This window comes from Colobus angolensis, unplaced genomic scaffold, assembly GCF_000951035.1.
Source record: "Colobus angolensis palliatus isolate OR3802 unplaced genomic scaffold, Cang.pa_1.0 Scaffold1, whole genome shotgun sequence".
Lineage (NCBI taxonomy): Eukaryota > Metazoa > Chordata > Mammalia > Primates > Cercopithecidae > Colobus > Colobus angolensis.
In genome coordinates this window covers 17,391,695-17,415,949 of record NW_012110918.1, presented here as the reverse complement: position 1 = coordinate 17,415,949, position 24,255 = coordinate 17,391,695, and the positions used below count along the sequence as shown (strand labels likewise).

Sequence of the window (24,255 nt, the reverse complement as noted above, 5' to 3'; positions counted from 1 at the left end):
GGTGCTCGGGGTGGCTCACACCCGCACTGCCCTGGCCTGCTGGGAGGACGCTATGGCTCTCCAGGCCATGGGGGTGCCATCCGCTGCTTAAGTCTTCAGAAAGCAAAGTAGCAAAACGTTCCAAGGTGGGAGGAAAAAGAAAAACAGACATAGCGTCTACCAACAAATACCTGTTTCTCCTCAACTCCCTATTCCCACTGCTCAAGATCTGTGCACAGAAACAGCTGGAGGAAGGCTCGCTGCGGCAGCCTCAGGCAGGAATACTAAGGCCACCACGATGGGCCCACCATGGAGAGACCCAACACTGCAGCCTGCCCAGAGTGTAAAACGGAAAGGATCACAAGACCCATCACAGCTCACCTGGAGTGAAAAACAGGATCGAAACAAAGGCTGGGGACACGGGAAGAGGCGGCTGGAGGAGGGGGCACCTAGAGAACGGCCTGAGTCACGTCCCTTCTCCTGTGCACCAAGCATGCCTGAGTGGGAGGCTGCAGACGGCAGTGGGCACCCGAGGGACCCCCATACAGCTGCTTCCACAGACTCTCACTTATCCTTCTCATCTGCCCAGTCCGTCCTCTCCTTTGGGGCCGATCCAGCGTGGCCTGCAGGGTATGGGCAGACCTGCCTGGCTTCCCTGCAGTCAAGGAGTGAGCGGGGCACAGGCTCTGAGCAGGCACCAGCCTCCAGTCCCAGGGTGAGGCCAGAGCCATTCATGAACACCCACATCTGGCGCCAAGGAGATGGTGGCACACACACACGCAGACACACGCACACGGGCAGGTGTGTGCGGGGCTTGCCAAGGCTTGAAAACCTGACTGCCAGCAGGAAGGGAGCGGCCTGGAGGCCCGGGCTTCACCCACAGCCACACCTTGCCCGCCCCAGGGTGCAGCCCAGAAGCTTCTACCTGGGTGACTGGCCAGGGGTTTTCCTGTTGTTTCTTTCACAAACGACTGGGCACCTTGTTTTGTGTTTCCTTCTCATCTGTATCACTGTGACCCCAGCAAGTGGGCGAGGGGTTTCTGGGTCTGGCCTGTGTCAGGCACCATCCAGGTTCTGGTGTACACACATCAGGCCGTGCCTGTCATCGGCGAAGCCATCTTAAGTCCTAGCCCACTCAGCATGCAGCACCAGTGACACTGGCGGGACGGTGAGAGAAACAACACTGAAGCCGCTCCCACCAGGAACCTGAAGTGCCACCTGCCCTTGAGCAGCCAGCCCTGTGGGCGGCGGCCACAGCCACTGAGAGGAACAGATTGGGACTCGACTCCTGGGCAGGGATCAGGGGAACTGAGGCGGGAGGACTCTGGGCAGGGATCACGGGAACGCAGGTGGGAGGACTCCATGTGGGTTTCTGCTCCTTCGGCCAACAACCTTCCAGCGACCCTGGAAGGCTGCAGAGAGCAGGACAGAGCCCCACAGGTGGAGCTGACCATCCCGCTGGCCTGGGGGCATCGGGCCCACTGCTCCCGAGGTCTACCAGGGGCACACAGCCCGCCTCTGTCTGATCCCACCCGGGGAGCTGCTGTCCACTCCCTGCGGACGAGGAGGGCTGAGGGGTGAGCAGTCTGAGCAGTCCCAAGGTGAAGCGAGAGGCACCACAGCGGGGGCGGGAGACCTACCTGCAGCTCCTTGTCCGAGTACTTCTGAGGATTCTTGCTGCCCTGGCTCTTCTTCCGAAGCTTCTTCAGCTCAGCCTGACACTTATCCAGGGCGTCGCCTTTGCTCCTTTGCTCAGTCTGGTATTTCTTCAGCGCAGCCTGAGAGTCAAACAATAAAACACAAAACCAAGGCCCATGAGCCCAACGCAGCAGGGTGCCCCCGGCAACAAAACCAAGACCCAGGAGACCAACGCAGCAGGGTCCCCTTGGCGGCCCTGACACTCCCTTCCTGGCTTGCTCTCCGGCTGTGCGTGCTCAGCGGCAAATGAGAGCTGTGGAGAGCGCAACTGAGGCCTCAGCCCCGCCCCACCCCACCCCATGGCAACTCTCTGGTCCCCGAAGATGAAAATCAGACTTGGAAAAACTGGCCGAGGCCCACCCTTCCCACCCACCACGGAGAGCCACAGATGACTCTCAAACCCTCGAGCAGTGCCTCGGGCCCAAGCCTTCTTGCCAGTTGACAGGAGTGGCAGTGGGGCAGGAAGGGCCGAGAGCCCAGGGAACTGCAGAGGCCAGAGAAGGAGCTCCTGCACTCCCGGACAGCAGAGTCAGGCACCAGCTTCACCGCAAGTGGTCAAAGCCGAGGCATGGAACTGGGCACATGGGGCATCAGAGGCAATGGGTTCACCCACAGGTTGCATTTGGGGCACACCAGGGGCACTCGGTCCCAAATGGACAATAAAGTCAGAGCTGGGCCCGTGCGGACAGGGAGCTCAGGGGAAGGGGAGCCTTCAGGCCGAGGGAAGGAGTGACAGGCATTCAGGCACGGCCAGGGTGCACTTACACTCAGGTACCTGGAGTCCAGCTCCACCTTCTGCTCCAGCTGCGTGAGCAGCTCGTTGTGAAAAGACTTCAGCTGGACATGGAGAGAAAACACGTCAGCCGTCAGCTCCAACACATGTACGCAGAACAGGAGGCGGGGCAGGGCTAGGGCGGATGGTCACGAGACCCCAGGTGTCCCGGCTGTGTAGGAGCCCCTCCCCATGACTGATGGGCCACGGCTCTGCATGGCCAGGTGCGCCTATGGAGCAGGGGGCTGCAGGAGCAAGTGCTGAACAGGAGTCTGGAACGTTGGACAATCTCGCCTCCGAGAGCCACAAGGGCTCCGTTTCTCATAAGGGCAACAGAAACAGCTGTCCCCTGCTTCCCCTGCTGTCCCATGGTGGGGATCACTGCGACACAGGCTGAGAGGTCGCAGGGTCCATGAACCTGAATTGAAACCAGGGTCAGACCCCTGGCTTTACACAGAATGCTGCAAACCAGCCGCCAGCAACGTGCTCTCGTTGTCCGGGGTCTGCCTCTGCCTATAGTCGGAGAGGCCAGGGGAAGTCTGCCTTGTTGCCTTGTGAGCTGCAGGAGTGGGGTCCAGCTGGGGCTGCGACCAGGACTCTCCCTGGAGCCCAGCGTGTCGTGGCCGGCTGTGGCGGCCAGCGAAGCATGTAGCCCCGGTCTGGCCCGTGCCCTCCTTGGAGAGAATGACTTGTGTCCTGAGCCAGGGTCCCTCCCTGCCTCTGAGTGTGGCTGGACAACTCGGACTGTTCCGGCACCAGCTCTCCCACTGCACCTGCCCCTCCTCGCAGGGCCACGCTGGGGGTGGGACTCACCATTTCTTCCAGCTGATTCTGGATCTGCCTGTGGACTTCAGCCATCTGGAAAAGAACGTCTCCTGGGAAGAACAGCAGAAGGAAGGGGAGGGAGTCAGATGCCCGCAGTCACCACTGTCATCCCACTCTGGGCTGACAGCCACCCAGGGAAGCCCTGTGACCACAGGCAACAGGGCCCCAGGGGCGTCAGGGCCAGAAGGGAGGGCGAAGAGGGGACACCAAGAGGAAACAGAAAATTCTAGAATGACAAGGGACTCCAGACCTCAAACGCACAGCACGCCTAGCATCTTTGGGACGGACCTTGAGTCTCTGCAAAGGCAAGAGACAGGAAGAGGCTGTGTGTGCCTCACCCCAGGCGTGACAGTGAGTGGCAGTGAGCACAAACATGTGTCTTCATACACATCCGACCCTCGTTCGCAGAGACCCAAGAGCTTCGACCCTCCCACCTCAGGCCAGGCAGACGGTCTGCAGACCCCACACCACAGCGTGCAAACCTCCTCTGGGGGACACCAACGGGCATGCGCTGGGCACAGGCCGCTCTGACTCCAAGACGCCTCACTACCCAGGCTGCAGACCCACAGCACCTCTGAGACCTTCACCCAACATCTCCACTTTGAGCCCCAGAGGAGCATGGGAACGGCTCACCAGGCAGCCACTCTGGTGCACGGAGGCCTGGGCTCACCTTGCCATCGCTGAGGGCCCTGGGGACACACGGGCAGCGCTTGGGGACACTGATGTCTCCTCGGCCCATGTGCAAAAATGCAGATTAAGAAACCAAAATCGTGAGGCCAGGCGCAGTGGCTCATGCTGTAATCCAGGCATTTTGGGAGGCCGAGGCGTGTGGATTACAAGGTCAGGAGATCGAGACCATCCTGGCTACACAGGTGAAACCCTGTCTCTACCAAAAATATTTTAAAAAATCAGCCGGGCGTGGTGGCAGGCACCTGTAGTCCCAGCTACTTGGGAGGCTGAGACTGGAGAATGGCGTGAACCCTGGAGGCGGAGCTTGCAGTGAGCCGAGATCGTGTCACCACACTCCAGCCTGGGAGACACAGCAAGACTCCAACTCAAAAAAAAAAAAGAAATCAAAATCGTGGTGGCAAAGGGGTAAGCGGCCATCAGAGGCCTTTTCCAGCCTGGACATCAACGACACCCAGCTCAAGTTCACCTGTTGGGGGCAGCCCCAGGGGCACAGGTGTCTGGGCTACCCTGATGGGGGCCTAAGCCCCCCACTCTGTAAGGGCCTCATCACACTGCTGCATCCCCACCTGCTTCCACCAAAGATGGGGACACAGAGAGGAGCTGAGGGGCCGAGGCCTCGAAGACACAGGAGCACGGCCTTCCCACCTCCCTCTGCCAGAGCTCCCGTGGAGCTGTGATCCCATTTGAGACATGGTCACCAAGGCCAGCAGGTGCAACCACACCACCCGCCCATGGGGCTGGCAAACCACCCTAGAAGCCCCCACAGAGGTGCAGCCAGCCTGGGTTCCAGGACCCAGCCCTGACACTCATCAGCAGAGCCCGAGACCCACCCCCCCATCAGCACCACATGGGACAGAAGCCCTGGCCAGTGCCCCCTCAGCCCTAGAGTATCCATAAGCACCCAGCATTTGCGAGGTCACCGGCCCCCTCCTGGGGCGGGGCCCCGCAAGTTCACAAAGAGGTGAAGCAAAAGGCCCCAGACAACTCAGCTGAACTCTGCATGGCTCTTGCCATATTGTTTTTTTCATTTTTAGAGATGGGGGTCTCACTATGTCACCCGGGCTGGTCTCCAGCTCCTAGGCTTATGTGATCCTCCCGCCTCAGCCTCCCAAGTAGCTGGGATCCAAGGCATGCAGCACTGTGCCTGGCTCTCGCCACATTCTGCAGCCCTAAATTATAAGTTAATGTCAAGACCAAATAACAAGCATGTGTTCCCTTAAAAGGCTACACACAGTGGATTCAAGAGGAACATCTAGAAGACAACATTGAATAGCAAATCTTTTTAAAAATGGACTGTTGAATCCAAAAAGAAAAAAGAATATGTGGAGCTTCTCAGGGGGTTCTGGTCAGGTGACGGTCATCACCACCCACCCGTGTGGCTGCGACACTCAAATGTGCACCCCAGCATCCCCGCTAGCCCGAGCCCCCAGCCCCACACTGCAGCAGGTGCGCACGCAGGGGAGGCCCAGGCAAAGCTGCACAGACCAGGCGTGTGCCCGCCCTGAGCTTCGAGCGGCGGCTGCACAAAATCATCCCACGCGTTGAATTTTTAAACTGCATCTTACAAGCAGCTGCAGGAAACCACGTGGGCACGGAGTGTGAATGTGTCCAGCACCAGCACTTAACTCCCGAGGTGCTGCAGGCGCCCCTGCCGGGAGTATGGCTGTGTGTGCAGCCACCAGCGCTTAACCCCCAGGGTGCCATGATGCCGGCTGGAGGGACGGTCAGCCCAGCACAGCTCCCACGTGGAGCACCAGACCCCTAAGGAATTCCAAGACCCTAAGATCAGCAGTGAGAGGCACCGGGAGGGGCAGTGAGTTCTGCTGAGCAACTAAGTCTTGTCTGCAGTTCCCTGTGTCCTTCAGGGGCCTGAAGGAGGAGCAGCAAGGTCAGAGCCATCGAGGGCCTCCCCTGGGGTGAGACGTGAGGCCTTGTGTTCTTGGGCTCCCTCATCTCTTCATCTCTCCATGCTCCCTCCCATCTGGCAGACAGACTTATCCAGGCCCACCCTGCTGGGGGACAGAGTCTACCAGGCTTCCTAAGCAGCCTCACCTATCAGATGCCACCCACCCACTGGGAAGCCCACATCTCGTCTACAGCACAAGTGGGTCCTTAACTCAAAAGACGAGGTTCAAATGTAAGCTGAGTGCCAGTGGGCCAGGGCACCCAGCACGTGAGCCAGAACAGACCGGCAGAGCCATCACCGTCGGAAGGATCCAGGGATCTGGGGTGTTGGGGGTGATGGACAGCAGGTGGCCATGCCTCGGGATGTAGGTGTGGGAGTGCAGCAGTGTCACACCCAGGCTGACGGGTCAACCAGCTCCAGGCAGCTCACACCACCGGCCCAGGGCTGCCTAGGGATGCTGGGGAGTGAGGAGGGGGAGGAGCATCGGAGGGCAGGAAAGGGAGCTCATGTGGGAGTCACAGGCGATGTGTTTCGTTTGGGATGAAAGTCTAAAAACCACACAGGCATCCTGAAAATGAGGCCTCTCTGTTTTCAACCGTCTACCAATGGACTGCCATGAGTGAAGCAGCAGCCGGTCTGCACTGGGGTCACCGTGGGCCTCACCCCACCAGCTCCACCTCCACCTTGGACAGGGCGGTCGCCAGGCTACGATTGAAACCCGCTCCACGGGACTGAGTGTGACGGGGGAGCCTCCTGTGGACGGGCTGAGCACAGCGATGAGGACAGGGCTGCCTCAGGACCCTGGCTGGGGCCGCTGCTCCCCAGCAGAGAAAACAGCACCTGAGTCAGGTGAGGCTGCAGAGCCCAGGCCCCAGGCGTGCCTGGCCAGCATCTTTCTGTCCTCGAGTTGGTTCTGCTTGGGGGCAGCACCTGGCGGAGAAGGGCCTTTCCATCTGCTGAGTCCCCAGCTCCTTTCTGGAATCCCAGCAGAGCCGGTGAGACCCCACAACAGCCCTCGATCTCTCCTGAAGGCTGAGCCCGGTCTGGCTCCCCGCAGGTCTTACCCCAACCTGCATGGGACTGTCACCCCACTTTGCAGGAGAGGGACCTGCCACCCCTACAGCTCGAGGCTGACTCGAGGCTGAGCAGGCTGGAGGTCAAACACCCCAAAACTCGGGAGCCCTGAGGGTTTCCAGAGGCTGCATCCTCAAGATCTGCTGCCAGCCTAGAGCAGCGGAGAGCACAGTCAGAGAGGAGTGGAGGCTGCAGTTCAGGAAGGCAGACGCCCGGCTCCCACCCGAGATGATACCAACAGCCGCATACACGCCCAGCTCCCACCCGAGACAGCACCCGCACCCACAGCACCCAGCTCAGAGATGGCACCTGCACCCACAATGCCCACCTCCCACCCAAGACAGCACCTGCACCCAGAGTGCCCAGCTCCCATCCGAGATGGCACCTGCACCCACAGCACCCGGCTCCCACACAATACGGCACCCGCACCCACAGCACCCATCTCCCATCCGAGACAGCACCCGCACCCACAGTGCCCGGCTCCCACCCAAGACGGCACCCACACCCACGGTGCCTGGCTCGCACCTGAGACGGCACCCGCACCCACAGTCACCTGCAGGCTCAGCACCACCAGCCTCAGGACAGGCAGGAAGCCCAAGCATCTGTCCTCCCGACATTGGGCTTTTTTTTTTTTTTAATTGGGAAAAATTCACATAACATAAAATTCACCATTTTTACCTCTTTTTTTTTTTGAGACAGTCTCTCTGTCACCCAGGCTCAAGTACAGTGGTACGATCTCGGCTCACTGCAAGCTCCACCTCCCAGGTTCAAGAGATTCTCCTGCCTCAGCCTCCTGAGTAGCTGGGACTACGGGCGCCTGCCACCATGTCCAGCTAATTTTAGTATTTTTAGTAGGGATGGGGTTTCACCACGTTGGCCGGACTGGTCTCAAACTCCTGACCTCAGGTGATCCACCCACCCCACCCCACCAAAGTATTGGGATTACAGGCGTGAGCCGCCACACCCGGCCAAGAAATTGGGACTGTGGCTGGTGCAGGGATTGAGTCTGCGACCGTGGCATCAGCACCATGAGCTCAGCAATTGAGCTAACCGACCGCCCTGACATTTTCATCACCCCGAAGAGAAACCCATGCCCCCCAGCAGTTGCTCCCTAGCTCCAGGGAACCAGTCTGTGGAGTGGCCTATTCCCAACCCTTCACATCACTGCAGTCATATGGGACCCTGTGTGTCTGGCTTTTCTCCCTGGGCACAATGTCTTCAAGCTCCATCCATGGTACAGCCTGCCTCAGAATCTCCTTCTTGTCTTTTTAGAGACAGCGGTCTCACTCTGTCACCAGGCTGGAATGCAGTGCCACAGTCATGGCTCACTGCAGCCTCCAACTCCTGGGTTCGAGGGATCCTCCAGCCCCAGCCTCTCGAGGAGCTGGGACTACAGGGGTGTGCCACCATGCCCAGCTCATTCTTAAAACACTTTTGTAGCCGGGCGCGGTGGCTCAAGCCTGTAATCCCAGCACTTTGGGAGGCCGAGACGGGCGGATCACGAGGTCAGGAGATCGAGACCGTCCTGGCTAACACGGTGAAACCCCGTCTCTACTAAAAATTACAAAAAACTAGCCGGGCGACGTGGCGGACGCCTGTAGTCCCAGCTACTCGGGAGGCTGAGGCAGGAGAATGGCATAAACCCGGGAGGCGGAGCTTGCAGTGAGCTGAGATCCGGCCACTGCACTCCAGCCTGGGCAGCAGAGCAAGACTCCGTCTCAAAAAAAAAAAAAAAAAAAAAACTTTTGCAGACATGGGGTCTCACTATGTTGCCCAGGCTAGTCTTGAACTCCTGGGATCAAGTGGACTCCCAAAGTGCTGGCATTATAGGTGCAAGTGACTGCGACCAGCCACAGAATGTCTTTTTTTTTTTTTTTTTTCCAGATAGAGACACAGTCTTGCTGTGTTGCCCAGGTAAGTCCTAAACTCCCAGCCTCAAGTGATCCTCCCATCTTGGCCTCCCAAAGTGCTGGGATTACAGGTATGAGCCACGCCCAGCCTGTCCTTCTTTATGGCTGAATATAATTTCACCCTATGGATATACCAGACGTTTCTCTCGGCATCTACTGAGAGGTGCGGGCTGTTCCCCGTGTGGCCTGTTCTAACAGAGCTGCCGCGACAGCTCTTCAGAAGCAGCTTCAGGGGATGACAGCCCTGAGCCCCACCTGCACACCATCTGTCTTCCTGATGTGCGTTCTGGAGGTGCTCTCGCCTGCTTACAGCCAAAACGTCTCCTGGCAAGCAGAGCCCCGGGGAGCAGAGCAGACTGGGGGTCTCACCCGCTGCCAGCACCCTTGACGTTTTGGGAGGTCAGAACGTCGGGGCTCTCTCAAGCATCCTCCACAACCTCGATGGGGCCTCCCCTGATGGCGAGGTGGAACTCAGTGAGCCCTCCCAGGTGTCCACCTGCCATCTCCTCTCTGCCTCAGGCTGGACCTGGTTCACAGGGAAGATAAAGCAAGAATCAGATGAGTTAAGCTGCAGATGGTAACAGGGGCTGATTCTGGAAGGACTGTTGTGCCTCCCGGCAGGACCTGAGACTCAGCGCCCCCCCAGCCAAACAGCCAGGCCTCTCGGGCTGTACTCTGGGGAGCACCTGCCTCGCTGCCTCCTGACCCCAGCAGGAGCTGGTTTCTGCCAAACCTCAGGATTACCAACAAGAGGGAACACCCGGGTGCGGTTGCTTCTGCTTCTCCGCCTTATGTATTTTATTTACCACCACTACGAAAAAAAAAAAAAAATTCCCAGCAGATCCTCAAAAGTATGCACACACCCTGGCAGAACCTCCGTGCCAGGACAGAGGTGGCAGTGCCCCTGGCTGGCCTCACATGGAACCCAGGGCTGGCCAGTGCAAAGGCTGGGCAGTACCGGGGACCCGAATGTGCCGATGGAGGGGAGGAGCAGGACTTGAGGTCCACCAAAGGCTGCCATAGTGCTCCAAGTGGCCCCTGCCTGGGGGAGAAAGGCACAGAGGGAGTGTGGCGATATGCATAGCACTGAAAGGGTTAAAGGCAACAAGGGCAGATGGAGGGAAGGTCCTCGGAGAGGATGACTCAGGACACTCTCACAGGAGCCCCCGCAAGGCTAGGGCCACAAGGAGGCAGGTACTGCTCTGACGCAGCTGCGTCTAGTGAGCAGATGAACAAGAAGGATTAACCGCTCATCCCTGAAGACGGCACGGCAGGACAAGCGGCCCACCAGAAGGCAGCCCACTTGACGCGGTGGCCGAGCTCCTTCTGATGGCTTCACACGGTTCAAAGATTGAGGCTGAACAGGGGATGCCCTGGGTGGTCATCTGCTGAGCCCAGGAGACTCAGAGGGCCGGGGAGGCTGGAAGCAGAGGGAAGGGGTGAAGAGGGAGGTGAGGGTGGAGGAGACTCAGAGGGCCGGGGAGGCTGGAAGCAGAGGGAAGGGGTGAAGAGTGAGGTGAGGGTGGAGGAGACTCAGAGGGCCGGGGAGGCTGGAGGCAGAGGGGAGGGGTGAAGAGGGAGGTGAGGGTGTTCCCGGAAGAGAGAGGGCAGCAAGGACGTGCCACAAGATGCCCCAGACCAAGCAGAGGCCCAGACCTGGCCGCCAGCTTCAAATAACAGGCACCAGGAAGTTTCCTCCAACGCCAAACGTGGGCACAGCCGGAATGAATGTGGCTGGAGACGGCTCTGCGGGTGAGCTGAGCCGAGGCCGGCTTCACAACCACACCCAGGGGTTCCCACGAATGGCTCTGGCTCAACACAGTGGGAAGGTGAAGGAGACAGAAAGCACTGTCAGTCATGGCTCTGCCAAGCCCATTCTTCCCTGCGGTTTACATGAAGACAGAACTACATTATTCTTCTCCCAGCCCAACCTTTCCAACCCGGAGAGAAGTTGCAGGAACAGTACAGCAAACACCCATTCACTTTGCTGAGGTTCCCTGGTGGCGCGCTTTGCCACAATGGCTTCAGCACTCTTTCTGCGATGTATAGGTACATGCACAGGCACTCACACGCATCTGTGAACGCACACACAGACACATGCACCCACATGCACCCATGCACACACACAGGCACTCACACGCATCTGTGAACACACACACAGACACATGCACCCGTGCACACAGGCACTCACATGCATACATGCATACACACCGGCACTCACATGTATCCATGCATGCACACGCACGTACTCACACACATCCGTGCACGTACACACACTGGCACTCACACACATCCGTGCACGTACACACACTGGCACTTTTTTCAGCCCTTTGAGACTCAACTGCAGACATCAATGTGATGCTGCCCCTGCCCCCAGTACTCCAGCTGTGTCCTAAGAGCAAGGACCTTCTGCCTCATCATCACACCTCCGTTCTGACACACAGGAAGGTTACCACAGACGCACCCTCTTCTAATCAGCACACACCATGCTCCCGAATGGCCCGACGATGCCATTGACAAGCTCCTCCCTGATTCAGGGTCTCGTCGAGGGTCCTGCTGTGTTGGGTTGGCACGTGGCTTTAGTCTCTCTCATTTTAGGAAAACAAATCAGCATTCCACCTCCTGGAAGATGGCTCCATCAGCACTTGAGACAAGTCACACACGGGCTTCACTGTGAGTGACGAGGAACTGGCGCCTGCCAGCGCCCGGAGGACTCTCACCCTTCCTCTGGGGTTCCAGTCTGGGCATCTTCAGTCCTTTAACCTAGAAGAGCCCCTCACACTTCGGCTTTCACAACAGTGAAATTTTAAAGATTTGAGCCTTTTCTTACTCCAGAAAATACAACGTGTTCTTATAGTCTGCGAATGACAAGAGGCTGAGAGGGAGCGTGAATCTCAGAGACAGTGAAAAAGACTGGGGGAGGCGGGAGCCTGGGCCTCGGATGCTTGCAGGCTGGTGCTGCAGGCAGGTCTGTGCAGACCCTCATCCTCATCTGTGAGGGCAAACAGCAGCTCAGACCCTGCCCGAGGGTCCCCAAATGCTCGACTCCGAATCCCAAATGGAGCATAAACAGCCACGGCATGATGATTTCAGCTAACACTCTGCTTTGCCAGTTAAAAGATCATTTCTACCAAAGCACGGCCCGAGGAGACGGGCCTGGTGATTGCTCCCATGAAGAAGGTTGGCAGCCCTGGCTGAGACCAGGGTGAGGTGAACAGCACAGCCTCCACCTCCTCATCCTGGCCTGGTGCTCCTACAAACCAAGAGGTCGGAGGATCTGAAAGGCACTCCAGGTGGTAAAAGCTCTAAACTCCTGGGTAACCAAGAGACTGTACAGGAGGCTGGGACACAGCAGTGGGGAAGGTCGGAGAAGATGGCTTCAATCTCTGAGAAGCAGGGGTGTTGAGCCCTGAAACGGGGAGGGGCCACTGGAGGGTCATGGGGATGGAAGGCCCCATGCCACCTATGAAGGGAGCTTCAACCACCCACTGGGGCCACCAGGGCCCCATTGCAGGAACCCTCCACCTGCCACCTATCTGTTGGCTGGGGGATGTCCTGGAGGTGACAGGCGCCCAATACCCAGGGCTGTGGGAAGGGGCTCCAGGCTAGATGCCATTTTCTCATCAGGGAAGCGTGCATGTTTGTACCTGGCACCTGGGATTAAATCAGTAAGGTGCAGGTTCATGACCACGACAACCGGGTCCGTGAGGCCCACAGGACAGCCTGGCCCCAGAGCAAGGACTGGGGGTGCATTCACCTGCTAACAGCAGACAGCCCCACCCTGACACCCATGGTCCCTTCTCATACACCCACCTCCAAGCAGAGGATGCTGGGTGAAGAGGTCAGGAAAAATGAAAGAAAGGCAGAGCCTGCCAGACAGCGTCCGCCCGCCTGTGCTCAGAGGGGGAGGAGTGGCCTCTGGGCTCAGGTGTCTGCAAAGGTTGAAGACCCCACGGACCTGGGTCAGCACCAGCCACAGCTCTCCCAGGAGGGCATCCTCCTTCTTGGGCAGGGGCCAGGAATTCAGGAAATGCCAGTCCAGGGTGGGGACGAGGAGATGGCTGGGAGGCTGTGGCCCAAGTGGGGCCCAGAGCAGAGCATCTGCTCATGGCACCAAGGTGAAACTGACGAGTGGGGGCATCAAACAGGGCAGGAGTTTTCCACTGGACCCTGAGAGGTGCTCAGGCGGCCACGAGGCATGGACATAGGGAGGCCGAGGACAGCCCCTCTTGTTCCCTGATTACATGAGTCAGGCCAGGCTGCGCAGGAGGAGCCGAAGGAGCAGGAAGCCGGAGGGAATCAAGAAACATTGTTGTGGACCTAGGTGGAGCCTAAGGAGGTCTCCCGACTCTGCCCTGGGACATTCCAGCCATCTGGGAAAAGGGAGTGGCAGCCCTCGGGCAGGTGGAATGCAGGTGACCCAGCCCACCCTCCCTGAGCTTCAGAGGGCTGGAGCCAGCTGGGGAGGGCATGGCAGCCACAGCCCACAGGGAACCCCAGTCTGCCTGGGCGCGCTGACGGAGAAGCAACAGGACCAGCACAGCCATAATGCTGGCCCAGGAGACTGGGAGGGCCGGGGTGGCTGGAAGCAGGTGGGGAGGGATGGGCAAGATCACGGAAGAGACGGGGGGAGGGCAGCAAGGAAATGTAACAAGATGCCCCAGACTGCACAGGCACAGACCTGCATGTTACGGCGCCTGTGTGTGCCGCACTGGAGGAGGGAACAGGCCACCCACTAGGCCCTACTTGGCGTGGGAACTGCTCCAATTCTTGGCTGCTTCCTGGACAGCGCTCGGATGGCAGCGCGTGAGCCAGAACAGCTCGCAGCGGCATGGGAGAGTGCAGAGAAGGCATCTGACCCTTGCCCTGAGTTTTCCAGGAGCTGGACTTGGGTCCCTGAAACAGGCTCAGGGACGTGATGGGCGCTGCTACCGAGTGGTCAGGGTGCTCTTTTTGGCCAGTGGATACTGAGGGCACAGAAACACTCGTTTCCTGGGTATTTCTGTTGCTTCAGGGGGCGCAGGAGGGGCTCTGTGTGAGAGGTCAGCTGCTCCAACTCGGCTGCGAGCATGCATCACCTTCCAGAGCCTTCTGAAGTAGATATCCACAACGCTCAAATATCCTTGTGGCTTCTGGAGCCCAAAGGCACGAGAGCTCATCACCACGGGGAAGGACAGATGGCCAGGGGGCTGACAGGACATCTTGCTGTCAGAGCCCCCAGAGGGGCCATGGGACCAGATCCAGTGCTGACCCAGAGCCCAGGGATGCCACCTCGGGGGTGGCTCCTGCTCCCGCCCCTTCTCTCTGCTGCTCTCCAGCCACCAGCTTCTCCTTGGGAGAAGTAGAGTTCTTCTCCCACCTACAAAAAAGGCAAAAACAGAATGTGGCCGGGAGTAACCAATGGAAGAAAAATCAATGTCAGTGTTGCCATGGTGATGACGGTAGCCGACGCTGCTTCCCCACAGTTCGGAAACCAAGCAAGTCCAAAGAGCCACCTGGGTGTCAAGGCTGGGTCAGCATTCAGATCTTGGACAGGGGGGTGGAGGGAGAGCAGAGGCCAAGGCTGCCTTCCGTCACCCGCCCCCATGGTCCTGAGCCACCACTCCAAATCACCGGCTCCGAGGACGGGCCCTGGACGAGCAATGCACCGTCTCACCGGGACCAAGGACTCTCAGGCCTGCCCGGGCCTCTGGCGCTGAACCTGCTCACACACTCCCAGCGTCCCAGGCAGGCGGCGGCTCCAGGGTCAGTCGCCATCCACCCAGGGCGGCTGGAATGGGGGCTGCAGAGGGCCCCCATGTGACACACATGAATGAAGACAAGGTCCTGCGGGGGCTGAGCTGACCTGACACCTTCTCTACACGAGTTGAGAGACCAGGCCGAGCCCAGCTCTCACAGCTGCAGGGGGAAAGGCACGCCGGGGTCTTCTCCTGCCCCGCGTCCACTGGGAACTCTTCTGCAGCAACACTCCCTGCCCCTCTCTCCTCCCTTCAAAGTGCCTTTTGCCTCCTTGTCCGCAAGGAGGTTTAAGAGGTCTGATGGGGCAGAGGAATTTCCACGTTTCCACTTCCCTTTTGGCCACGAGTGACCAAGGTTTCCTGGTAGAGTACACTCAATGCCTAGCCCGGAGGCTGCCTGGACGTCTGTGCTCAGCGTGGAGGGCAGACCCAGGCCACAGCTTGGAGCAGAGCCTGCTCCTTTCTTCATGGGCAAATTTGCCTTTCAAAACCAACTTCTGGCCGGGCATGGTAGCTCACCCCTGTAATCCCAGCACTTTGGGAGGCCGAGATAGGAGGATCGCTTCAGTCCAGGAGTTCGAAACCAGCCTGGGCAACAAAGCGAGATCTTGTCTCTACAAAAAGTTTAAAAATTATACAGGCGTGGCAGCACACACCTGTAGTCCTGGCTCCTCAGAAGCTGAAGTGGGAGGATCACTTGAGGCCAGGAGGCTGCAATGAGCTATGTGACTGTGCCCCCGCACTCCAGCCTGAGTGACAGAGAGAGACTTTGTCTCCAAAAAGGGGAATAAACAAAACCACCACCACCCAAAAAAAAAAGAACCAAAACAAGAAAACAAAAAACTCTCCAATCTTCCTGGGTACAACAAGTGCACCTCCAAAGACCCTGGCCACCTCCGCTGCCTGTTCAGGTCCCACGGTATGGCATCCTCCCAAGGTGCCCTAGGCACGGCTCCCACATGTCCGGGGAAAACAGAAAGGCTGGGAGGGGAACTGAACCTTGCCCAGGAACGTGCTGGCCAGAGCAAGCTTGTAAGTGGACAGCCCCGGGGGGGGTCCCCCGAGTGGGCAGAGGGAGCTGCCATGGACGGGGAACCATGCCCCCCACCCAGGTTTTTCCAGGGGCCTCGCAGACTGCACCTCCCGAAAAGGAAGGGGCCACTGCAGAGGCAGGGAACAGACTCAAGAACTCCCACCAGGCGTCCTTGAAGCCGGCCCTGGACCCCAGCTGCCCACAGAGTCCCATGGCCATGAGCGGGGGCTGCCAAGAAGCCAGGTGGGCAGTTCAGAGCGGCCGCCCCGTGGACCGCTCCCCAGTCTCTCTGACCACCTTACCAGGGGTCAGTCTCCCTGTCACCCCTCCAGCACTCCATGGGGCGGCATGAGCGCTGCCCCTCGGTACTTGGATCTAGGACTATCTGTGCACGCGTGCGTGTCTCTGTGCCCGCGTGCGTGCTCTGGTTGGGTGCATGCACGTGCTCAGTCTCTGCCCGGGACACAGTCCAGTCAGCCCTGCAGTGATGCAACCGCCTGCATGTGACTGCGCTAACAATTACAAAAATGCTTCCAATGTATAAACTGTACAAAGGAGACTCTCACAAACGCCCGTGGACCCACTATTCAGAGCAACCAGAAGTTGATGTTCTGCCGTTTGCCCTTCAGACGTTTAAATAAACAAGCACAGCGGGGACAGCCGGAGGGCCCAGCGCATACTTCTTAGCCCAGCCTCTGCCGCCGGGACCACCCCTGGGGCTGCTGAGACCCTGTCCTGGCTGTTTCTACGGGGCCCAGTGCCGGACAAGTTGTCGAATGTGTGACTGGGGAGTGGCGGAGCCTGGAACAGCTGGAGCTCGGCAGCGGGTATGCAGGAGCACGTCTGGGACAATGGTCACAGACTGCGGACAAGGGAACCCACTGGCACCTCCCACGGCCCGGAACTCAAGGCTGGACAGCGGCACTGGCAACCAGATATGGCCCCCTAACCTGAGAAAGACCCCTCCGCGGAACTGGAGTCCCCCCAGGCCCTCCAGTAGCATGCCACAACCAAGGGGACATCGAGGTGGCCTTCTCTGCAGTACCAGACTTGGGGGCACCCTCCTCAGGGCAGGGAAGCGGGGACAGGAGACACAAGAGTGGAGCCCCCTGAGACGGGCTCAGGTCCTGGCTCTGTCTTTGCGGCTGCTGACTGTGGGGTCCCTAGATCCTGGGCTTTGTCTCACACTGATCCTGGGGGTTGAGGACTCAAGAGCGGCTTCTGGTGTGGACCCCGTATCGCTGCCCTCCTACACCTGGGGGCCAAAAGAACACCTGTGACCCGGATGGCACTGACCAGGGTCCTGGCCTCTGGGGACAGACCGCCTCCGACAGCTGCTCTGCAGGGGACAGAAGCCATTCAGACCTCCAGTTCCTCACGCATGTCCGTGGGGAAGACCAATGCCGTGAGCGTGGTCTGCTCCTAACCAGCGTTGCCTATTTGTGCTCCCTGATTATTGTCCAAGGGGGAACATCGCTCCTGGGAGAGTTTCTCAGCCACTAACTGGCTCCAAACCCTACCAGACGCAAACAGGAGCAGAGGCCGCCCTGAGAGCGCCAGCCGTCATATCCCTGGGTGCCTGTGACCAGTGTCTGTCAGGCCTGACATGCCCATGCTTCCACCAACTGGCACCACCCAAAGTGCACAGGACCCACGTCCCACAGGACCCCAGAGACGCAGACACCTGCCCACGGAGGCTCCTGGGCCCCCAGGCCCCTCAGCCTGTGGCCAACACTATGTGGAGCCCCATCGGAGGCGGCCAGCACCTCAGCAGCTCCTGGCTTGAGGAGGAAGGCTGAGCGGCTCCTCTCTTTCCCTCCCTAGGGAGCACTGGTGACAGCACCGAGGGATGGCAGGCGCCATCAGCTGTGCCTCACCTGGGGGACGGGCGGCCCCAGCATCGCAGGGGAGAGACCAGCTGTCCTCCCTATTCTGGCCGGCTGAGGCCTGACGCTGTGGCGAGTCCTCAGGGAGGAAAGGTGCCTCCCTGCTGTGATGCTGGGCCAAAGAGAGCAGCAGCAGCAACGCCAGAGAGGACACCGACACCCAGCCGGGCCTCAGAGCCTCTCGCTGAGTGAGACTCCAGCAGCCCCTCTGCCGGCCACGCTCGCAGCTGATCACAGAAACGGCTCAGGATCAAACCACGAGCAGCCAGACCAGGGGCCCACACTTGGCTGCCGTGGCTGCAACTCAGCCAATCCCATCAGGACGGCTGCTAATCCCCCCGAAGAGCTGAGCCTGCACCGCAAAGCTGTCAGTAGGCGGGCAGGGCTGGGCCACCCCTAGCTGCAGCCAGAAGGGAACAAGGCCCTCCATACCCCCCAACACGAGGCCCCCCCGCCCCCTTCCCCCGCTCAGGCGCTGGTGGGTCCCCACAGAGTTAAGCAGGAGCAGGCGTCTGCCTCTGCGAACAGGCAGTTGGGGCAGGGTGGGCTCTGAACGATCCCCACGGGGCGGGAGGCAGGGCCCAGGGCAGCGTCCTCCCCGAGTACCCTGGTGGCTTCTTCGGGTGGCTGTCTCTGGAGCACCCCTGCCCGTGTCCTACTGTAGGGAGGGAGGAATAGTGTGGCGTGAGGGAGGTACAGGCAGGTTGGAGCAAGGGGTTGGGCTCCTGGGTGCACTGTGCACGGAGCTGCCTGAGCCCAGAGGGGCCGTGACACAGCCGGACAAGCTGCTTGGTCTCACGGACAGCAGGAGGCCCTACCAGGTGAGTGACACGAGATGGTAGTTCTGAGCCACTTTGGCCAACGGGAGCCACTAGAGACAGCCCCAAAGGCCCCTTGGGGTTCACATGACCAAGGACCTTCTCTTCTGCACAGGCCCCCACGTTTCAGAGACACAGAGACGCCGCACACACGGAGGGAGCCACTCCGTGCCTCTAAGAGAGGCTGACACCTGCGGGCACAGGAGGGGCACCTGACCCGTGGGAGCCCCAGGCCCCAGCTCTCCCAGTGGGCACTGAGAACACCTGCCTCACGCTGGGCAACGAGGTGTGCACTGCAGCCAACAGCTACGGAAAGTTTCCAGGCCACACCTTAATTCAGTGACTCAGTGACCAAATCCAGCCCACAGTTTCAGGCAGGGACAACGTCGCCTGCCAGCTAACATCCTCATTCCGAGGCTGGCCCAACAGGGAGCTCCTGCCACTCTCCTGGGCACCCAGGGATGCCGGGCAGATGGCAGAGCACAGGCCCAGTGCACTTAGCAGGTACACACACGCCCTGTGATCCCAAACAAGCATGCTGTGGGCACCAGCGGGTACACAGCGGCCTCTTTAAAGGACAAAAACACACCAGAGGCCTCCAGAGATGGGCAACGGCTGAGCAAAACAGCCTGGCTCAGGTGTTCCATGGCAGGGCCACAGAGCATTCGGACAGAAACACAACAGGCCCAAGGCCCCAGACAGACAGGCTGGACACGCGACTCTGACCACACAGACAGAGGCAGGCTAGACATGCGGGTCTGACCATACAAGACAAACACAGGCTGGACGTGTGGGTCTGGCCGCACGAAGTCCAGTGCTCTCTTCTGGGGAGGGCTGTGGCCCCGCTCACTGCAATGACAGCCCCCCTCATAGAGACGTGGCACCGTCCTCAAGAGCCGACAACGCTCTACAGGGTGATTCGACATTAGCCTCCCTACAAAGCCAGGCCAAAGGGCAGCTACGTGACCCTCTCTCCATACAGAGGGTTCTGGCAAACAGTGCTAGAGTCACCTGCCCAGGTGTGTACGCTGCACCAGGACCCCAGCTCACTGGGATTCTGGCCTGCTCCCCCCATCTGCCTCCCCCGTTGGCCAGCATACGCTCAGGCTCAGCCCAGCTCTGTGCACTCCAGCCTCGGGTGAGGGAGCCAGAGGGCCTGGGCCACAGGCGGCTGCCAGCAGCAGGGGTGGAGGGGCGTGCTCAGGAGTGCAGTCCCGGGGCACTGCAAACCACCGCTGTCGGTGAGGCAGACTGGACAGCTAGCCCTCCACCCGCAGAAAGAACAAGTGCCACGTCAACCCAGGCACCCCTACGGCCCAGCAGCATGGGAAGCACCTGCCCTGCCCTCCGCCCTTGGGTCTCCACACCAGCCCCTGGTGGTGCCAGCCACCACAGAGGGGCCTGAAACAGAGGAGGAGGAGTCACTCACACATCTTAGCAAATTCCCCAGATTCCCGAGGCTCTCAGCTCAGGACCCTGGGCCCCTGCAGGGGGCCGGGACGCGCACAGCACTGCTTCTGTGACCAGGCTGGGCCCGCCCTCCCTCGGGTCACCTCTGCCAGGCTTGCTCCTGGGCCACAGGGACTGGCCTACGGGACTCAGATCCAGCTGGCCACTCCCATGTCCCCGAGCTGCCAGTCGACCCAAACACAAAACCCAAGAGGACCAGGAGCAGACGCCCCTGGGAAAAGGCTAACCCGGGCACTGGGTCAGGGGCTGAGAGCGGCGGGCGTGCCCCAAAATTACACCTGCCGGAAAGCAGAAGCACCATGGTGGGGATTGGAAAACCAGTCAGCCAGCAGACAGCCGAGTGTGGGTGGCTGCCGGCTAGGGGATTAGAAGGGCTGTGAGAAGCTTCTGGAACTTGGAGCTGCCACTCCATTCCCTGACTAAGCACTTCCATATCAAAGTAAAGCCCTGAGAGTTAACTGCAGAAACTCTCTCACTGCAGGGAAAAACCACCTCTGACTGAAGACAGGAGGCCCTTCCCTCTGTGAGGTCTGCAGGCCACAAAGCCGGAGGCTGCCTCCCCAGCTGTGCACCACGCGGCCAGAGCCGCAGGCACAGAAAGACCCACGGCACCAAAGACCGGCTCTGACCCAGCCACTCCTCACTCCAGAAAGAGAGAGAACAAAGGGGCAGCCCCAGCTGCTCATTTAAAGCAAAAAAGGACTCTCTGGGATTTCAACCCCGGGCCAGGCTCTGGTTCAGAAGCACAAAAGCTCCCGCAGGCCAAGGCCGGCTCCCTGCTCCGGAGACCTGAGGCTCACTCAGAGCAGCACTCTTGGCTACAGTGACGGGGGGCCGCCGGGACCCTCACTCTTCCCAGGAAGAACAGAGTGCAGGGCTCTGCAGGGAAAGGGGGGGCGGGCAGCATCATCCACAGTGATTAGCCGGGGGTCAGTGCGGCCGAATCCTCCGTCATCCTGACGGGGCTGAAGACACGACCTCCCCGTGAGGGCTACATAGCCCGAGGCCACCTCCCCGGCTGTGGGTGGTGCCAGGCCAGAGCTGTGGGTACAGAGAGACCCACAGGACTAAAGGCAGACTGCCCTGTGAGCACAGCAGGTGCCACATGGGAAGGAAAACGTGGGAAGAACGGAAGAATGAAAGCGGGAAGGAATGAGGAAGGAGGGCAGCCAGGGTTGGCACCACTGCTTGCCTGGCAACTCTGGCCCCACACAGCCACAAGGCCACACCCAGAGAGGCCTGGGTGGGAGACCAGTAAAGAGAGGACAGGCTGGGGCCCTGCTCGGCCGGGTATCAAGACCAAATCACTGAAAAACACCTCCCGGCCAAGCAAGGGCTGGTCTGAGCCCAGCACCTCCACCCTAGCACAGACCAGGGCTCTGCCTTGCTGGGAGGGGCTCCACCCACTGATGGCCTGGCTCACTCCCAGACAGCAGGGACAGCACCTTCCATCCTCCTATCCTGGGACAACAAGGACAGTTGGAAGAGAAAGTGACCAGAAATGCGCAACGTCCCCGGGGCTGAAGAGGAAGAACAGGAAACAAACTCAACACCAAACCAGAAATAAGACTGTTGCGGGCCAGAGCGAGCCACCGCACGGTAACAGGGCTCAGCTCATCAAGAAGGCACACCCACACACACGCGCTTAATAACACAGCCTGCAAACACAGAAAGCAAAACCTACCAGAGCAACTGCGGAGGCCCCGCCTGGCGAGGAAGACGCACGTCTCCTTCACTTACTGCACAACCGGCTGCCGCACAACCCCACGGGGCCTTGTGGGATTCATCCCGCAGGAGAGCTTAGCCTCAAGGCCCCTCGGAGCAGCTCATCTAGAAAAACTCACCGGGGGTAACTCAGTTACTCATCGAGGAGGACAAAGAAACTGCTACACGTATACGGAATATTCTACAGCAGTGAAAACGAACGTATCTGCATGTGGTAAGAACACAGACGGACCTAAGACACAGAAAGGCAGGTTGCACAAATCCATCTGCCTGTGGCACCAAGCCTGGAATCTCAACAAGGCCCTGGGCTCCTCAAAGCCCTGCCTCCCCTCCCAGCCTCACCCCCTCATACGCTCCAGACCGTTCATCTTTCTGCAAAAGCCTCTTGATTCTGTCCACCTCACACCTCACACATTTGGACACACCCTTTGCCCCTCTCCTTCACCCCTCCTCTTAACCCCCGCAGTCCTCCTTGCCCAGGTCCCTGCTCCTGTGGCCCCAGAGGCTGCACACCACTCCCAATCACGGGGTGATGCTGTTGACGAGCCTCTCAGGACCTGCCACCACCGGAACGATACCGTCAGGAAATTCCTAACAGCCCAGCACAAACATCTCCAGAGCTTGCGGTGGGGGGGAAAGTAACGCTCACATAAAATCAGCACCAAGATGGCCCTAAACACAGCAGTGGCGGGAGCTGGAAAAGGACGGTGTGAGGCCCTCAGACTCTGAACACGGGGCATCTCCCTCCCCCAACTCCAAACCAGTTAAGCAACCAGCGCCAGGCAGAGACAATGGCAGACACACACTGGCTCAAACGCATTCCCCATTCACCTACTCAGAAATCTAACAACAAAAAAGAAAGAAAGAAAGAAAAAGACGATTCCCCGAATGGTGGGAGTACAGGAAAAGAAAAGACACAGGACCCAGAAAACACGGGGCTCTGACGCGGGAGGAGAAGCTGCCTCTGCACAGCCCAGCAGCCCAGGAGGGAGCAGGGCAGCTCCAAAAGGAGAAGAGACAGAGACTGACCTCCCAGCCAACAGCAAAGCCAGCGTAAGGGTGTGGCTGAGGCTTTGGGGAGAAATTCGTGACGGTGCATTGAGAACAAAGCGAACCAAGAAGCGAGGCCATTATTAACTCCAGAAAAGCAAAGGCGTCATAATAAATACCACAGAGCCGTAATAACAAAATTCCACGAACTGCAAAACCAAAAACACTGTAATACCAAAACAAACAAACAAAAAATCAGTCCATTGGACTTCATTAAAATTAAATACTTTTGTTCTAAAAACACTATTACAGAGCTGGGTGCAGTGGCTCACGCCTATATAATCCCAGCACTTTGGGAGGCTAAGGCAGGAGGATCACTTGAAGGCAGGAGTTCGAGAACAGCCTGGACAACATGGTGAAACCCCGTCTCTACCAAAAATACAAAAATTAGTCGGGCGTGGTGGTGGGTGCCTGTAATCCCAGCTACTTAGGAGGCTGAAGCAGGAGAATTGCTTGAACCTGGGAGGCAGAGGTTGCAGTGAGCCGAGATCGCACCACTGCATACCAGCCTGGGTGACAGAGTGAGATTTGCTCTCAAAAAAACTAAAACCACTATTACAAAAAGGAAAGGCCCACCAGACTGGAATCAAATATGTGCAAAACAGATTCCTGGCAAGGGACTTCCATCTAGAGTATACAGAGGACTTTTATAACTAAAGACGACAAAAGCCCAAGTGGAACAAACGGGGAAGATTCTAACACACACTTCACCGAGAGAGATGAACAAAACACAAAAAAAGATGCTCCACGACATCAGTTAATGAAGGAAATGCAAACTTGAGAATGCCCCAAACTAAAAACACCCAGATGTCTGTCAACAGGTGAGGGTACGACCGAACCGTGGCACTTTCGCACCACAGGACCTGCAAGCTACGAAACGCAACAAATTCCTGACGTGCGCCGCAGCAACACGGCTCAGAATAACCACACACACCCGAGGAAGCCGGACCAAAAAAGAAGACACGCCGTACGGTTCCATTTATGTAAAACTCTAGCAAATGCACACTAAATTACAATGACAGAAAGCGGATCAGTGGTTGCCTGGAGATGGGGAGGGGGGGCCCAAGGACTCTGGGAGAGACAGACGAGTTCACTGTGGTGATTGTGGCCACAGCTTCACAGGTACACACACGTCAAAACTCATCACACTGGACACTCAGACACCTCAGTGAAGTTGTACACTCATCATAATACAGTGCCTGCCTTAGCCATGAAAAGAATTAGTATCAGATAACACCGTACGTGAGTTTAAACAAATATTGTGATAATTATACTGGGTGGGGCAAGGGACAGCATAAAAAGGCTAAGTCCATATCTTCCGTAGTAAGAATCCGTTTGATGATGTCTAAAGTTTTTTTTTTTTGAGACAGAGTCTCGCTCTGTCACCTAGGCTGAAGTGCAATGGCACGACCTTAGCTCACTGCAACCTCTGTCTCCCAGGTTCAAGCAATTCTCCTGTCTCAGCCTCCCTAATAGCTGGGATTACAGGCGTGTGCCATCACGCCCGGCTAATTTTTTGTATTTTAGTAGAGACGGGGTTTCCCCATGTTGCCCAGGCTGGTCTCGAACTCCTGAGCTCAGGCAATCCACTTGCTTCGGCCTCCCAAAGTGCTAGGATTACAGGCGTGAGCCACCACGCCTGGCCCTGTCTAAACTTTTAAAGAGGGGGGTGGGGAGGGGG

At 58.6% G+C, this 24,255-nt stretch overlaps 1 protein-coding gene across 3 annotated transcripts in view; it reads right to left on the bottom strand.

The window, feature by feature from the left end:
• Positions 1 to 24,255, bottom strand: part of BAIAP2 (BAI1-associated protein 2) — a 78,226-nt gene that overhangs the window by 28,335 nt on the left and 25,636 nt on the right. For all 3 annotated transcript variants that reach the window (XM_011958975.1, XM_011959107.1, XM_011959047.1), the window contains 3 exons: positions 3,263 to 3,324; positions 2,443 to 2,514; positions 1,620 to 1,757 (listed from right to left, as the gene is read on the bottom strand). In XM_011958975.1, coding sequence (XP_011814365.1) covers positions 1,620 to 1,757; positions 2,443 to 2,514; positions 3,263 to 3,324 — 272 coding nt within the window. The remainder of the gene's footprint in view (positions 1 to 1,619; positions 1,758 to 2,442; positions 2,515 to 3,262; positions 3,325 to 24,255) is intronic.